We start from the raw sequence: 15,818 nt of genomic DNA on the forward strand, positions 1-15,818 counted from the left end.
ACATTAAGGCAAATATTTTTTGTATTACAAGTTTTGTGAAATGTGTTGAAAATGTGTTGATGTTTTAATACGCAAATGAGTAAAATTCATTAAGTTGAATAAATGTCCAGAACATAAATGTGAACGTTGGATGAAGCCAGGTTCTAAATTCTTCTTTCATTTTGTTGATATATCAGAGTCAAAGGCTTTTATGGGAAAAACATTTGGAGATCTATTTTTTTCGCTCCAAAAATAGAAAAATTAATATGTAAAAAAATGCATATAGAGCAGAATACAACTGGAGAATTTGGTGTATGTGAGCGCTGCTGAAGTGGAGAATTCTGACTGATTGTAAGATTTCATACATTTTTAGACAAACGAATGTTGAATAGGGTAAAAAATGTAACTAATAGATTTCACTATGAACCTTCTCCGTGGATGAATTACAACAGGATTATCTTTTGTTCAACAATTTTCCAGATATTTTTGTGTAAATGTGAAAATGAGGCTGTCTAGAACAGAACATGTCTGAACTACATTAAACACCTAAATGTGTATTTTGAACACGTTCTTTACAGTAGTCTCAAAGAAGACATTGAAGCAAAATAGTTATCCTGATTGATTTAGTGAATTGAGCCTTTACTGCATGATTTTTTTCCGTGTTGTCTTATTTTGAAGGACGGAAGTAGGTTAGGGTACCCGGATGTGCTGACAGCAGTGATGGCCGCTGGCGGGCTGAGGAGCAGCAGTTGGACACCTGCGGCCACTGGAGGTGATTTAGCCGCTTTATCAGCTCCAAGAACACAAAGATAAAGTAAATGATAAAAGCTTTATGCGGTTAGAAAGGTAAGAAGTCAGACTTCACTTTCACACCATCACATCAACTCTAAACATTAAATATTACATTTATTTTTGTAGTTAAGCTGAAATGTTATTATGAATGATGTATAAACAATGTCCATTATGTCAGTTAAAGTAAAACTTGGTGAAAACAGTTTAATTAATAGGATAAGAAGTATACTTTATTTAAACAATATTCAATTAACCGTAAACAATGCGCCATCCTTTAATTTTTCATCAGCTGGTAGTTAAAGTCACATTTTATTGGGATGTTAGCTTAGCAACATTAGCAACGGTTGTTAGGGAAAAACTAGTGAGAGCTAGCTAACATGCTAACAAGTTCACCACTGAACTTGTTAGCTCTGTCAGCACAAAACTGAAACTTTCACTTATCTCCCTACTTAAATACAGATCAAGTTCATTTTTAAAGATAAAGTTCAGGTTATATTAAACTACAGAATAACAATAACCACATACCTTACTGTAAATATATTTTAAAGTTTGACAAACCTTTTTTAGCCATCCTGTAATGACTGATGTCTGAGCTGAAAGTAAAGCAGCTTAACAACATATTGGAAACTCAGGAGACATCTTTGTCTCATAGTCCACTGCTCCCATCACTGGAAACCACAGGAGGACACACAGGCTGATAACTGAGGCTCAGCTGTCAGGCTGGGTGTCCTCCTGTGTTTACTACCAGCAAAGAACAAACACACTGCAGCCCCAAGTCTTCTTCACACTAGAAGTTCTTGTCTGGGCGCTTTTCACTCTCGCTTTGGGTGTTGGACTTTATAAGAATCAAACAGTCGACCTCAGAAGTTCAGAGCAGTCGTCTATCAGACTGACTGATGAACTACTGGAGGATCAACCCCTCAAATCTTAGAGGCAGCATGTCTGCACACTGAGCTGATCTGTCTGGAACAAAAACAGTTCTAGAAGAATTTTTTTTTTTTTTTGGAAAAAATCAAATCAGAATTATTTTCTTCTAAAAGATGTTTTTCCTTGTATCAGATTTTTTTCCCCACATTTTCATACATGAAAAGAAAATAATGATTAAAAAAAAAAAATCAGAATTGTTGTTCCCAGATGTTTTTTCCACCTAGAAAAGAAATTGAATCTTTAGAAAAAAAAATCTGAATTATTTTCTTTTGGAAGATGTTTTTCGTTCCTCTATCAGAGTCATGTTTTCCACTCATTGCTAGTTTAACTCATGAGAGTGAAATCGACAATCTGAATTTTTTTGCCAGTTTTTTTCCTCTTAAGTTTTGGGGGAAAAAAGTATTTTTCATAGATTTCTTTTCCTCCTGTGAAAATATATCTAAACTATCTTTGTTTGTTGTTGTTGCTTTTGTTCCCAAAATGCTCATTTGGCTCTGATGCAGTCTGTAATCTGTGAAGTAACTAGTAACTAAAAATATCAACTCAGTGCAGTGGAGTTAAAGTTGTATAATTGTACTCAAGTACTATGCGTGAGTAAATGTACTTAGTTTTTTCACTGAAAAACATTATTTCAGTCAGACGTTGAAGTACTTATTAGTTGTATCCTGAGTCCACAGTTGGAGTATCAGCAGTGTGTGTGCACATGATGAGCTGTTGATGACCCAAACATGAAACATCACTCTGTTGGTTGATTTCATGTCTGTATTGCTGCTGATGGGTCCCTTTGATTGACAGGGACAGCTATGTAAACTGAGAGCAGTGATCTGATTGGCTGATGTGGATTTATGACACAAGCACAGAGGACAGACAACCAGCCCCAGACACCACATGCATGCTGGGAAACATTAGCAGGTGAGTCAGCGTGATGTCGGAGGTAACCTGTCCTCAGTGAGGTGAACATCAGTGATTCTGATACCTGCTGTCATGAGAACTCTGGGTTCACTGATCCAAATATGAGAAGCTTCAATAATGAGCAAGTCATTTTGCCCCGCCCGTTACTGGAACCTATAAAATATGAACATTTCCACCACATTTTAATTTTGTGTACGGTAACTAAAACTCACACATGCTCACATTTCAGAAGTTTAACCTGTGATTTCTTCTCGGCCACAGCGGTAGTTTTTGTATAATCCTGCAGACAAAACAACCAACCAACAAATGTACACGTGTGGAAACATAACCTCCTTTGTTGGTATTCAAACGCCCAAAAGTCAAAGTGCAAAGTTCTGAAAGAGAATCTTTGGGTTTTCGGGGCATCATTGTCAAACACTTTATGCTGATATGTTGTTTTTTCTGACAGTTTGTGAAAGAAATGAGTCAGCTGATCAAGAAAATTATTTTTTAAAATTTAAATTAAAATTAAATTTGAATCCATTGTAAAAATAACTTGTAAAATGAGTTGAAGATCTATTTAGAAGTTTTATTCCCAGGTTCTCATTCAGTCTGTCTCTTTGTTGAGTAAAACGACTGACAGGTGTGACGAGTTGCATAAAATGGCCCCTCTGTCATCCCATGATTCCTTGCAGGACGGTACGAGGCTGACCAATGGCACCCCCCGGCCTCTGTGATGTCACAGAGATATAAAGCCCCCCGCCGTGCTGCTGGCTCCTCTGAGCAGAGTCAGCGTTCCCGGCCTGGACGCCTCGGCTGGAGGGACTGCTGTCAGTTTGAAAAACAAAACTACACGGCACTGATCGCCTGTAGTTTTGTTTTTTTCTGTGGGGTTCCTTCGAGGCTCAGCTCGTTCTCCTTTTGGATTTTCGCACAAAACTTTCTGGATAAAGAGATTTTCGATTTTCTGAAGACAGCCCTCTGGGCATCCCAGGCATCCTTGTGCACACAAGTAAGTGTCTTTAAAGTTTTCCAGAGCGTTGTGATTGACGAGCAGCAGCTGACTGACGGCTGCTGGATTCACACTTTAACACCCAGACATTTGTCTTCTAGACCAGACTCCATTCATTATCTAGTCACTTTTCAGGAAGTGACACTGACACATTGAAGGCTTTTTGCTGGTTTTTCATGTTGAAGGTTATAATGGGACGTCCCAGAATAGCCCTGATAGCATCAGACTGGACTCTCAGCTGGGTGGCTGATGGCTTTTTAAGGGAATCAGCAGCAGGGCTATCAGTTGCTCCTCCAGCTATGTGCCACATGGTGGCTGTCAATCAAACAGAGGTGTGGTGGTGGGGGTACTGCGGGGGGTGCTGTTATTTTTAGTGGCTGGTGTCCTGTGTTAGATAAACCCCCTCGTTACATTACACAGAGCTGTGAGGGGAGGAAGTGTCTGACCGACAGCAGGGACACATCAGAGAGGCTTTTATTTTGGAGGAGAGTGAACAGCTGTCGGTCTGTCATTATTTTTAGTTTTATTTAACGTGAAGTGTCGGGGGTTATATCCTGCAGCTTTAATCTGATTTTAATGTGCTGAGACTGAATTTAAAAAATCTTTCTGAGATGCTGATTTGTCTCCAGGAATAAAAGGTCATTGTGTGAGGAATCCTGAATAATGATGATGAACATGTGGTGACCTGATCAGCTCGTTTCAGCTGATGCTGCGATTGAAAGTCGATTTGTATGTGATCGACTGATTACATGAGGTTTGATGCTGAGTCAAATCTTCGACATTTAGCAGACAGTTAATGTGAATGATTTTGTTTTTATTAAAATGTGTGTGATGTTTTTTTGTTAAAACATTCAATTTCTGTTCCGAAATCTAATATGTAAAGAAAGGGGAGACTTCTATAAAGAGAATGTAGAGTAGAACAGAAGGAAAGAGACAAAAAGTGTAGTTTTCATTCTGTATCTACATGTAATACAAAACAAAATGACACAGCACAAACAGCAGATAGTGACATGAAATGTTGTGTATTGTTCTCAGTCTAGTCAGAACTATCAGAACAGAACAGCTGAATAAAGACGGGACAGACGGTGGATTCAAAAATTAGTTTCTCATTAAAACCCCAGAAAAAAAGATCTTTTGCTGAAGTAAAAGTTTATGTCACAGTGCAACAGGTCTCCATTCTGAGCTTCAGTCTTGTGTTATAATTAGGTAGAGCTCAAATCATTAAAATAGAATACTAATAATTAAGGTATGAAAAGTAAAAGTATTCACAAGAACAGCCTCTTTTATCGTATGTTTGATTGTTATTACTGCTTATTGAGTAGGCAGCATTTTAATGTAAGTTAAGCTGGAGAGAATCCATCTTCTTTCTATACTGATAGCAAAGTACATCAACAATAATTCATCATATTTAATAAGTTAATGGTGTGATTTAGATAAACAGACGTGCTGAGTAGCTCCAGCTGTCAGATAAATGCAGCACAGAAATGAAATGCAGAGAAGAATAAAGTAACTTGTATGTTAATAAAATCCTTCCATAACTTGTTATAAACACGTTGGCTGATGAATCTTTTAATAAGTGGAGATGACTGTTGAGCGTCAGACCTCCAGCTGGCAGCGTTACACTCACTCCATCAACATGCAGTCGAGTCATCAGATTAAGTTTAGCTGAAACCAGATCTGATCTAAGTCGAGTTCACAGAAACAGATTTAAACTGCTGCAGGAACCTGATTATCTCTCCACAAACACTGTCACATAAATCTGAGGATTCCTCTGGTTTATTACTTTTATAGATCTTAAATTTATAGAGAGAAAATCTAAATGATTCTAAACTCAAGGTAATGAAATGTAACTTAGACAGATTTGAAAAAAGAATCTATTTAGATGTTGATTTATACTGTTTGACCTTAATGAAAAGATGAAACTTTATTTTTTTATTTGTTCCTTTTTGGTTAAAATCTATTAAATAAATCTTCACTTTGAGGCTGAAAACACAACAAATAACTCCATCGAAATCAAAGTTAATGAAAAGAGATTTTAATGTGATCGAATCTGAAAAAGTCTTAAAAACAACTTCATTTTCAAAACCTCATTAAATAACTTAATCAGCAATAATTTGATTAAGTGTGAAGCCTTAATCCATAATCCATTTAAACTACCCTCATATAATATAGCTATTATTAGTATTATTATATTTATTTATTATTAATGATCCCCTTTGATTGATTGATTACATTAATTAGCATTAATTGTGGGTAAATAATTGAAACTACAGGAAATAAAGATGAGCTTTTGATTTTAGTGTCTACATTAAGACACAAGAGTTTGTAACAGAATGGTTGTTAAAGTCCTTTAAAACTAATTAAAAAATAATTACTCAATAAGTAAATAATGTGATTAAAATTCTCATGATTTTAGAAATGTATTTTTTAATGTTGCAGTGATTTTAAGTTAAAATACTTAATTTTGGAGGCCATGATGACGATTTGAGCGGAGATAAAGATGATCACGATGGTTCGTCCTTAAATAAAATACGAGTGTGCTGTGGGGCAAACAGTAGCAGCTGTTAGCCAATCACAGCCAGTCAGATCCAAACAGGAAACTACGGCCAATCAGAGCCATAGAAGAAGAGCCAGAACAGAATTCAGATCGTCATGTGATTCACGATGACCTCAGATATTTGAAGGAAGTTCTGAACAGGCGATTTAACTGCATGAATACAGAGAGAAAGGAGTATGCTGTTTGTCGGGTCATAGTTAACAGTCCCTTTGAGTAAACTGCTGAAAGGTTCTGGTCAGATCCAACCAGGGATCAGCTGGGGCCTATTAAGACCTACTAGAGCCACCTAGATAAGAACTGGGACCATCAGGGCCAAATGGAGCCAAACAGCTTCATTCACGGCCAACTTGGATGAATCAAAGCTAACCCAGTCCAGTCAAAAGAATCCAAGTAGGTCAGAGCAGGGCCAAATCCAAATCCAGGCCAAAACAGGTTCAAGAGCCAATCAGAGCCAGTGGTCTCCTCTGACATCACTCTGATGCTCCTCCTCTTCTCTCCTCCGACCCAACAGAGACTCCAGCGGAACCATTCAGTGTTGATGGATCTGATAGTGAATTGTTTCAGTCAGCCATAAATCATTTGTTTGAATTTAACATCCACACAATTCTAAAAATGTGCTGGTTCCATTCACTCAGAATCTGTATTTTATAATAAATTAATTAATTAATAATTGAGAATAGATCAGCTGAGAAACTGGAACACAGTCCCAGCTGCTGCAGGCCAAATGGTTTTTATAACTTGACAGATTTCAACCTGGTTTGAAATGTTTCTGTTTCTTCTGTCACAGAAACGGAAAATGCAAACACATGAAAATGATAAATCTGCAAAAACCTCTTCTTGTGACCAAACAGGAGTGGCTGGACAGACATGTTGCTCACGGGCACATCAGCAGAGGAGGATCTTTAGTTAGCATCAGCTGCTCAACAAATTGTACATTCAGCAATGTATAAATCGTTATTGACCTTGTTATTGTTAATGCCTTTTTAAACATTGTACTGTATTTGTTTTGCAGCACAAACCTTGTTGATTTTTATCTGATAATATTAAAATCCCAGTAAAAACCAAATTTGAGATATAAATTACAAAGCAAAATAGAATGAATTAGATTTGTTTCTGTAATTTTTCAGGCCTGGTTTTGAAATGCAAAATCTAAACAAACTGGAACTAAACTGAGTGCTCCGTGACGACGACCTGAAACTGAACTGGAGCTGAAACTGAAAACCAGTTCCCAGTGCGGGTTAAACAGGTGTTTTAGTCTGCTCTGAGCTCTGCGGTGGATCCTCTGGTGGTTTATCAGCCAGACCCTGTGGAGCCTGGATCAGGTCCAGGGACAGACTCCTAAAAATAAACCCTGACGATCTGAGCTGCTGCAGCTTCATCACACCCAGAGTCTCGCTGTCAGCACACCCGCACGACATCGCCGCTCCTTCAGTTTTATGATCTATACATGTTTTAGACTTTTTAAAAAAGTTGTTGATGTTAGATATTCATAGATTTTATGAAATAGATATACATGACCAGTGTACAGTATCCGTGATGATATAACAGACTTGATACTGGCACAAATTAATTATTCTCTTATTTAGTTTCTACAAAACTCGTTTTTATAATTAAACAGAAGAAGTTCTGAAATAGACTTACAGGCAGTTTGTCAAAACAAATCTTGACTAAAATGTCAGAAACGACAGAAAGACTTCAGATCTTTGCCAGCTTTCAGTACATGACGGTTTTTGTTTCTCTCTCTCTGTGAACACATTTTCATTAGTACTAAATGAATTCTTCATTATTGACATTGTACAGCACAAGACTGTGTAAGATAGACACACACACACACAAACTGACTAAACAAGTCACACAAATACACTCCGTGGTTCGTTGTTTAGGACGAGTTATTGAACATAGTTTACAACAAATCTTTAAAGCTTTCTGTTGTGTGGTGGTAAAGGTTTTGTGAAATTAAAGAAAATAAAACTACTTGGTTAAGACTCAGAAAAGGCTCATATTTCTTGTCAAGCTCTTTTAAGAGGAGCGAGTCGTCTTGATTTCAGACTGATCCGATTTCTTCTCGACAGCCGCTGCTTTCAATTCTTTTTCTACTAAGACCAGCTGTGGTTAGTCATTTTCTTTATATGATTTAGATTTGTAGCTCCGACTCAGTAGAAGATCATTAATTCTCGTGTCCTGCCTGATTACAGTTGGGACGTCGGTGGATGTAACTCCTGGACATGATCGTTCAATCTGTCACAAAGTCTGACATGTTGGATTTTTATATATTAAATGTTGCCAATAAAACCTGAGAAAGATCGGTTGGAAAACGTTTGACACTAGAGTCACGATGATACCTGAACTTCAAGGCAGAGGCTAAAACTACTTGTTCAATATCTTACTGAGTGAAACAAAACAGATTTTATTTATTTTTTTAATCTAACAAAGTTTTTCAATGTTGAAACACACACAGCAACAAACTGTTTGAAATTGTCAGAAGTTCTCTGTGAAGGTAACGGCACAAATGTTCAACGTCAGTGTGTGTGAAGGTGTTGGAATGCAGCCTACACAAGGATATAAAGCCTTTTGTGTCTGCAGAGGGAGCTGTGTGAAGCCTGATAAATGACACCTACTGTTGGAGGTTGAGTTGCACTGTGGGTAATGTAGGCACCAGGTTTTGACAAGTAGGAATGTGTGAAATAAATATTTCTGGCGCTGCTGCAGCGAGTTTGATCTCCTCGTTTGATATGTAGATTATTTTCTGTGTAAGAGGAGTTTGATGCTAAAGACGTGGAAGCGATCAGAGATCAGTCAACAAGATTTAGATGCTGATCAGACATTTGGTGCCAGTTTTTCTTTCTTTGACCAACCCAGTACAGACACATTTCAGCTGCTATGAAAAAGTTTTTTTGTATTGGATATCCAGCCACCAAGGTAAAGAAATGTAAACTGGCTCCAGATCGGAAGAAACATTGCAGGGAACAAGTAGTGATGTGATAATGATTTCTGTCAGAACAGAATTGAAAATGTGAAAAACTGGCAGTGTGATCCATTAAAAACAAAATGTTGTGGTTTCCTTTGGTGCAGCTTGAGAAATAGAACTTGTTGTGGAGTTGTAATTTGACAACTTTACAGTAATTGTCACTTCATATTTTTCATATAGCTCTTATATAGCTGAGGTTTTCATGTTTTGTTCTGACCATTTATTTAATCGTTTCCATCTTGTCTGCAGGGTGCCAACCAACATGTCAACACAGGCGCCAACATTCACACAGCCGCTGCAGAGCGTCGTGGCACTTGAGGGTAGTGCCGCGACGTTCGAGGCTCAAGTTAGTGGTAAGAAGCTTTCTGACTCACAGTTCAAATGTCAAGTTTATTATCATAACCTGTTTTTAATGCACTTTTTTGTTCTAAAACAATTATGACACTGTTTGAAGAGCCACAACATAAAGAAAGCTATACATTCTTACTCTGTTAGCTTTTAAATTTCATGTTATTATAACTAAAAGTTTCTTTGGTTTGATGGATGCTAAAGCTAGGATTAGCTCATGGGCTAATTAAAGGTGTCAAAGTGATTGTTATTAAATGTTTAATGAGACGTTGTTCTCCTTGAAACACTTATCTGCTCTGTCTTCAGAATCAAATGAAAAGATTGAACTTATCTAAAGTCTGTTGCTTGGCCTAAATAATGGAATCAGGGGGAAACTGCTAATGTGTGTAGCCACATAACAGCATAATCAATGCTAGCTGTTGCGTTGGGTTATTGTAGCAACAGTCAGCTGGAATATTTGATGAGCAGTTCCCCACTGCTTCCAGTCTTTGTGCTAAGCTAGGCTAAATGTATTCTGGATTTGATTCTGTAGAGTTTGACCCTGGGGATGATGGCAGGCAGGAGAATATCTGGACAAATGTTGGAATATTACATCAGAAATATAAAGATCTGTGGGCTCTCTGACCGGTGTGGTTCTTCTCTCCTCTCCAGGTTCTCCAGTTCCTGAGGTGAGCTGGTTCCGTGATGGCCAGGTTCTTTCCACCGCCGCTTTGCCCGGCATTCAGATCTCGTTCAGCGACGGCCGCGCTGTTCTGAGAATCCCCGCTGTGACTGCCGCACACAGCGGAAGATTTTCCGTCAGAGCTACCAATGGTGCTGGACAAGCCACGAGCACCGCTGAACTCCTTGTTACAGGTGAGACCTCTCACTGTGGGCCACTGATGGGCAGGTTACTGCTCGGCTCTACCAGGTCCAAATCCAGTGGCCTGAGGTTTCATGGGTCGCCTAACATATCTTCTTTTTAGAAAGTATCATAAGTGTTATAGGATAAACAAACCTTCCTAACATATGTAAAAGTTAAACATTTGTCTCTGACGTCAGTGTGATTGTCTTTCTGCGCCTTCGTTTCAGTCTAAATTTATCCTGCTCTCAGCTGAGGGGCGTGGCCTGTCACTTTATCCAGTGATAAAACAGATATAGATGCAGCTGTTGCGGCATAGCTTTCCTTAAGAGGAATCTCGAGTTTATTGAGTGGACAACTTGAACCAGTAAAGAGCTCATGTCTGAGTCCGCAGTTACAAAACTCCACGTCAACTATTTTATAATAAATCAGCTTGAATATGTGAGGAAGAGAGTTCAGGGGTCGAATTGATCTTTATCTGCCACTGTGTTCATTCTTACATCATGCCGGGTGTATTTTTCTGTCCTGGAAGTGGATTTTTTGTTTTCTAGAATGGCGAAGGATTGACTAACCCTGACACTCCTACCGTAACCAGTCATCACTCCACATGCCAAAGCTTAACCAACCCAGCCAACGAAGGCAGTGATTACTTGACAGAGTCAGAGTAGAGCAGGTCATTCTGTGCCATCCAATGCAAATTGTAATCTTGAATTCTCACTCTGGCTGTTATCTTTCCAACTCAAACCTCGTTCAATCTTTGTGTGAAATTGTATTTTGTTTAAATTTCCTCAGAGATTTTTCTGCTGCAATTTTATAATTTTCCCACAAGGATCGTAGAACTTCTATGAAAGTTAAGACATGTAGCTCTTACATGCTTCGCTGATCAGTTGTTTATTTGATAAAGAGAAAATTAATGAGCAACAACTTGATAATATTTCATGTTTCTTACTATTTTCTGGTTCTAAATTCACCAGTTAAAGTATTTTCACCTTTTGTCTGATTTATAACATTTCAAACTGAATAAATAATCAGTTAGTGCAGCCATGAAAATAATTACAGTCTGTCTTTACACTGATGACAGTTTTACAGCGTCTGATTCTTCTCCAACTCACACTCTTTTAAGACTTGTTTTTAACATAAATACGTCTATTAAATTGTGTTCTCTATGTATCACACTTTTTTTTAGATTCCTTTTTAATGTTCAGTATTTAATTCTGTACAGAAGTAGGATTTCTTGAAGTTTGATATGTAGAATCAGAAAGTGGTTCTTTTAACGATCAGTGTTGTTGTTTGATTTATTGGTCTCAGGTCTCTCTTGAAAGAAAAAATCCTGAAGCCTGTGTGACTTCTTCTAAGTGAACATGTCACCATTAAAATCAGGCTAACAAGACATGTTCTCTGTCCCTGCAGCGGAGACGGCGCCTCCAAACTTCCTTCAGAGACTTCAGAGCTCCACAGTGAGACAGGGCAGCCAGGTGAGGCTGGACGTTAAAGTCACAGGAATCCCAACACCTGTGGTGAAGTTCTACAGAGAGGGAGCTGAGATCCAGAGCTCAGCCGACTTCAGGATCCTCCAGGAGGGAGATCTGTACAGTCTGCTGATCGCCGAGGCTTTCCCAGAGGATTCTGGGACATATTCAGCGACCGCAACAAACAGCAGCGGACGGGCCACCTCCACAGCTGAACTGCTGGTTCAGGGTGAGTCCCTTTGAATCATGTGAATTATAACTACTGTTTATTGACGGACATAATCAAGAGATGGAGAAGTAGAAATGTGTTTTATAAGAAACATCTTTAATAGCACCAGAAAATGAGTAATCAAGGTGTAGTAGCTGTTTTTCATGTCAAGATCTAAACCTATGTGTATTTGCTGCAGGTGAGGAAGCTGTACCTATGAAGAAAACCAAGACTATTGTGTCCACATCACAGATGGCGTCTTCTCAGACCAGAGTTCAGAGGGTGAGACATACTGAAAACAAGCTGGGCCTGTCCAAGAAGCAGTTTTACCGAGTTATCTGGTTAACGTTAAGTTAAACCTAGAACCCTTAAAATCTGACTCTCATGTAACTGTTCCCACAAGTTTATCCAGATAACTCAGTGAGACTGATTCAACATCAAAATATAGAAATGTTATTCATTGTGTAATTGTTTCTGTCTCCCCAAAAAGTCAAATTCAGTCATTATCCTCCTGCTGTTAGATCTGTTTCATGTTACACATTCTAATATTTGAGGCTGAGAACTTTCTGCGTAGATTGTAAACACAGATATTAAATATAGTGTGGAGTTCTTGTGGTGGTGAATTTTGTGAAGTCATTTTTAATTTTTTTTTCCTCCCCAGAAGGTGGAGGCCAGTTTCCAAGCCGCCACCATGATGGAGATGCATGTAGAAGGAGGAATGATGACTCAACATATGGCTCACAAAACCCCTCCACGGGTTCCCCCGAAGCCGACCTCCAAGTCCCCACCGTCCTTCGTTTCCAAAGTGTCAGGAGGACGTCAGCAGTCGCCTTCACCTGTCAGACACGTGAAAGGGCCGACGCCCCAACCTGTCAGGTATGCCTACTGGTGGATTCTACAGATGATACAGAAGTGACAGAAATGATGAATGTTGATTTTAGAAATGAAAAATGGATGTGACCATATTGTAATGAACATCTTTGTTTTCTGCAGACCTGTTTCTCCCTCCACCAGAGTGTCTGTCTCTCCAATCAGACCAGTCAAGTCTCCTTCACTGACCAGGAAACAGGTGAGAACACGAAGTTTAGCCGTTAAAGAATCCACCCTCACCAAAACCACAGACCTCAGAACTTCTGCTCCAGGTCTGTCAGATCATACTAACCACCACCATCATGCTGTCCTCCTCTTGCAGGTATCTGGCTCTGCAGAGGTTTTGCCCCCCTGGAAGCAGGGAGACTATATGGCTGAAGCCAGCTACACCACTATGAGCAGCATGACCAGTGTAAGTAGCGCCACCCAGCTACATATGGAGAAGCACTGGGAGCAGCAGGTCACTGCCACCAGAGAGGTGAGGATGGAAACGATAGTGTGAAGCTGCATGCAAAGTTTGTTTAACCAGCAAATCATTCAAGGAAGTAAGAAAACCAGAGTCATAATGGACTTGTTTGGAGTGTGAACATGAATGTGGCAGCAGACTGAAGTCAACAGTACACATGTACAATAAGCTATAATTGAACTAATTGAATGTGATGAGGTGACACAGTGCTTTGGTCCAGCTCTGCCTATGTGTCGGTGGCAGACTGAACATGTGCTGATGTGTTGATGTGCTGTGAATGCGTCAGGTAGAGCATGTTTCCCAGGACGATAAGAGCGAGGCAGTGGCTACAGTGGTGGCAGCTGTGGATCAGGCTCGTAGCCGGGGGCCACCTGAGTCCAGAGAGCAGGTAGACCCCCAACTGTCCCCAACCCCAACTGCTTCCATCACACCACCAGCTCTTCAGACTGTCCCTTCATTCATCTTTTTTTTTCACTTTTTCTTCTTTGTTTACTCTTTTTTTCCCACTTCAGTCCCTTTCCTAATGTTGCTTAGACTGAGCACATTCCTGCTCCCCAGAGGATGCACTGCAACAGTGCCAACATGCCCTTGATGGCAAGCTTTTAAAACTCCACTCCTAGCCTAAAATTTGCCACAAAATACATAGAAAACAACATATTACATTTGAGGTAATAAGTTACGAAAATGTACAGAATTGGGTTTTTAAAGGCTTTATAACATGAAAGGTGGCAGTGAAGGACGCCAAGATTTGCAGACAGGATTAAATGAAGCATACAATTAGGTGTTATCAGCATAACAATGATAGAAAGGAAATATTGTCAAGTTGTAGCATATTTAAACTAAATTAAAATGGGCCAACTGTAGGGCCTTGTGGGATACCACAGATGAAGCTGAATTCCCCCACAATAAGGAAAGGTCACTCTTCATTCACATTTTCAGTTTTTGCACATGATACACGTGTAACACTTAGAACAAGAAGCTATATCCATAAAACTCAGCGCACCACGGTGTGTAAATATGACAAGATGGGAGGTTGGGTGTTTGATTTCTTTACTTTTAGTGGAGAAACTGTTGGACCTGCCATCACTGAACAGCTCCATTTTTTTGTTCCATTGTCTGTTTTGCTTTTAACGATGAAGTCCATCTTTTCTTCCCTTCACACTTCTGAGAGTAAACTGCATGATGCATGGATTCAATGATTCAGTGATGATGAATGTTTCTGTTTGAATATTCTTCTATTCTTCTACATATATAGAAGTATTTCTTCAGACTTTGTCTAGTTCCTCCCTTTCAGAACTCCTTATATGGATGACCTGAGATCTAAGTGCTACTTCTTGTGTCTCCAGGCTGAGGGAGGGAAAAAAGCTGGGGCGGTGGCCACAGTGATGGCCGCCGTTGACCTCGCTCGTGTCCGCCGGCCTGTGCATGGGGAGGGCGGTGTAGCTGAAGAGGAGGAGGCTTTAGAGGTGGAGATAAAACAGCAGGGCAGACAAATGGCTGCAGAAAAACATGTTGTTGTGACAAAAACACCCCCTGCTGAACCGACAGCTGCTGTAGCTGTGAGCTCAGAGCAGCACACAGTCCAGGTCTCACAGGTCGGAGGAGTTTACTGAATTCATAATCGATATGATATCTGACAATAGAGTCTCAGTTTTCTTACCAGCTCAATAAACTCTGTTGGTTACTGCAGATTCAGAGAACAACAGAACTCCAAACCCATGTGGACACTGGTGTCGCCCCGTCCCCAGTTCCACATTTCACAGTTTCTAAAGTTTCCGTCCCTAAACATGAAACTAGCCACGAGGTAAGAAGAGGAGCTGCAGGCCCGTCGTCATCACCCAAAATCCTCCATTTCATCTTTAACACACGCACATCTTAACACACCCTCCACTGGTTTGTTATGTGGTGTGATTCACTTTGAATTTCTCCTCACCGTATCACCCATCCTAAACTATTACATCACTTTTTCTCTTTGGAGTCTACCACAGCATCGCAGTGATGGGAAAATGAACTCCTTCTTTCACTAAGAATTCCGCTTCCCGTTGTTTCCCGTCACTAATCCTCAGATGAACGTGGACGTTTGTTTTTGATTCTTAACGCTGTTCTCATTGGCTCGGTCAGGTGTCCATCGCTGGCTCTGCTATCGCTACTCTGCACAAAGAGTTAAGATCTCCCCACACTGCCAGAAAGATCATCAAGCCCGTCAAGTCTCCAAGTCCATCCCGCAGAGCGGCGGTGGAGGTGCGAGTGACACCCTCCCCCCTCCCCCCACCGTTCAAAGACGCCAGATATCAGAGTCAGTTTGAGTTACAGGCGGGCGGAGCTTACGCAGTGAGTGAGGAGGAGTTTGAGGACTGGGAACCTCAGGTTGGTCCGAACCCTTCGCTGTAGTCCTCTCTTCACTTTCTCTGATTTAACCCTGTGTGGACTCTCACCTGCGCTCCCCCTCTTCAGCCAATCACACGCTACCATTCATCTGCCTCATGAAGA

General features: G+C 40.0%; 1 protein-coding gene across 3 annotated transcripts; it reads left to right on the plus strand.

Moving 5' to 3' along the window:
• Positions 1-674: 674 nt before the first annotated feature.
• LOC115587992 (titin-like) lies at positions 675-15,734 on the plus strand. Of its 3 annotated transcripts, none has more exons than XM_030428215.1 (14): positions 675-751; positions 2,494-2,610; positions 3,285-3,601; positions 9,376-9,479; positions 10,126-10,329; positions 11,726-12,013; positions 12,192-12,274; positions 12,654-12,868; positions 12,986-13,061; positions 13,185-13,340; positions 13,615-13,716; positions 14,675-14,923; positions 15,019-15,132; positions 15,450-15,734. In XM_030428215.1, the coding sequence occupies exons 4-14, from the start codon at positions 9,389-9,391 to the stop codon at positions 15,717-15,719; spliced, it is 1,848 nt and encodes a 615-aa protein (XP_030284075.1). In that variant the 5' UTR covers positions 675-751; positions 2,494-2,610; positions 3,285-3,601; positions 9,376-9,388; the 3' UTR covers positions 15,720-15,734. The 3 variants fall into 3 exon arrangements, with proteins under 3 accessions (XP_030284075.1, XP_030284074.1, XP_030284076.1); XM_030428214.1 differs by having other exon boundaries at positions 710-825; XM_030428216.1 differs by lacking the exon at positions 675-751 and adding an exon at positions 773-793.
• Positions 15,735-15,818: the final 84 nt, after the last annotated feature.

Source organism: Sparus aurata, chromosome 9 (genome assembly GCF_900880675.1).
Source record: "Sparus aurata chromosome 9, fSpaAur1.1, whole genome shotgun sequence".
NCBI lineage: Eukaryota > Metazoa > Chordata > Actinopteri > Spariformes > Sparidae > Sparus > Sparus aurata.

What these genes read in the sequence shown, in the direction of transcription:
- LOC115587992 (XM_030428215.1), top strand. Translation starts at nt 9,389, where the DNA reads ATGTCAACACAGGCGCCAACATTCACACAGCCGCTGCAGAGCGTCGTG. An exon ending in CCGACGCCCCAACCTGTCAG is followed by an intron (nt 12,869 to 12,985) that starts GTATGCCTACTG and finishes TGTTTTCTGCAG; the next exon opens with ACCTGTTTCTCCCTCCACCA. An exon ending in CACCTGAGTCCAGAGAGCAG is followed by an intron (nt 13,717 to 14,674) that starts GTAGACCCCCAA and finishes TTGTGTCTCCAG; the next exon opens with GCTGAGGGAGGGAAAAAAGC.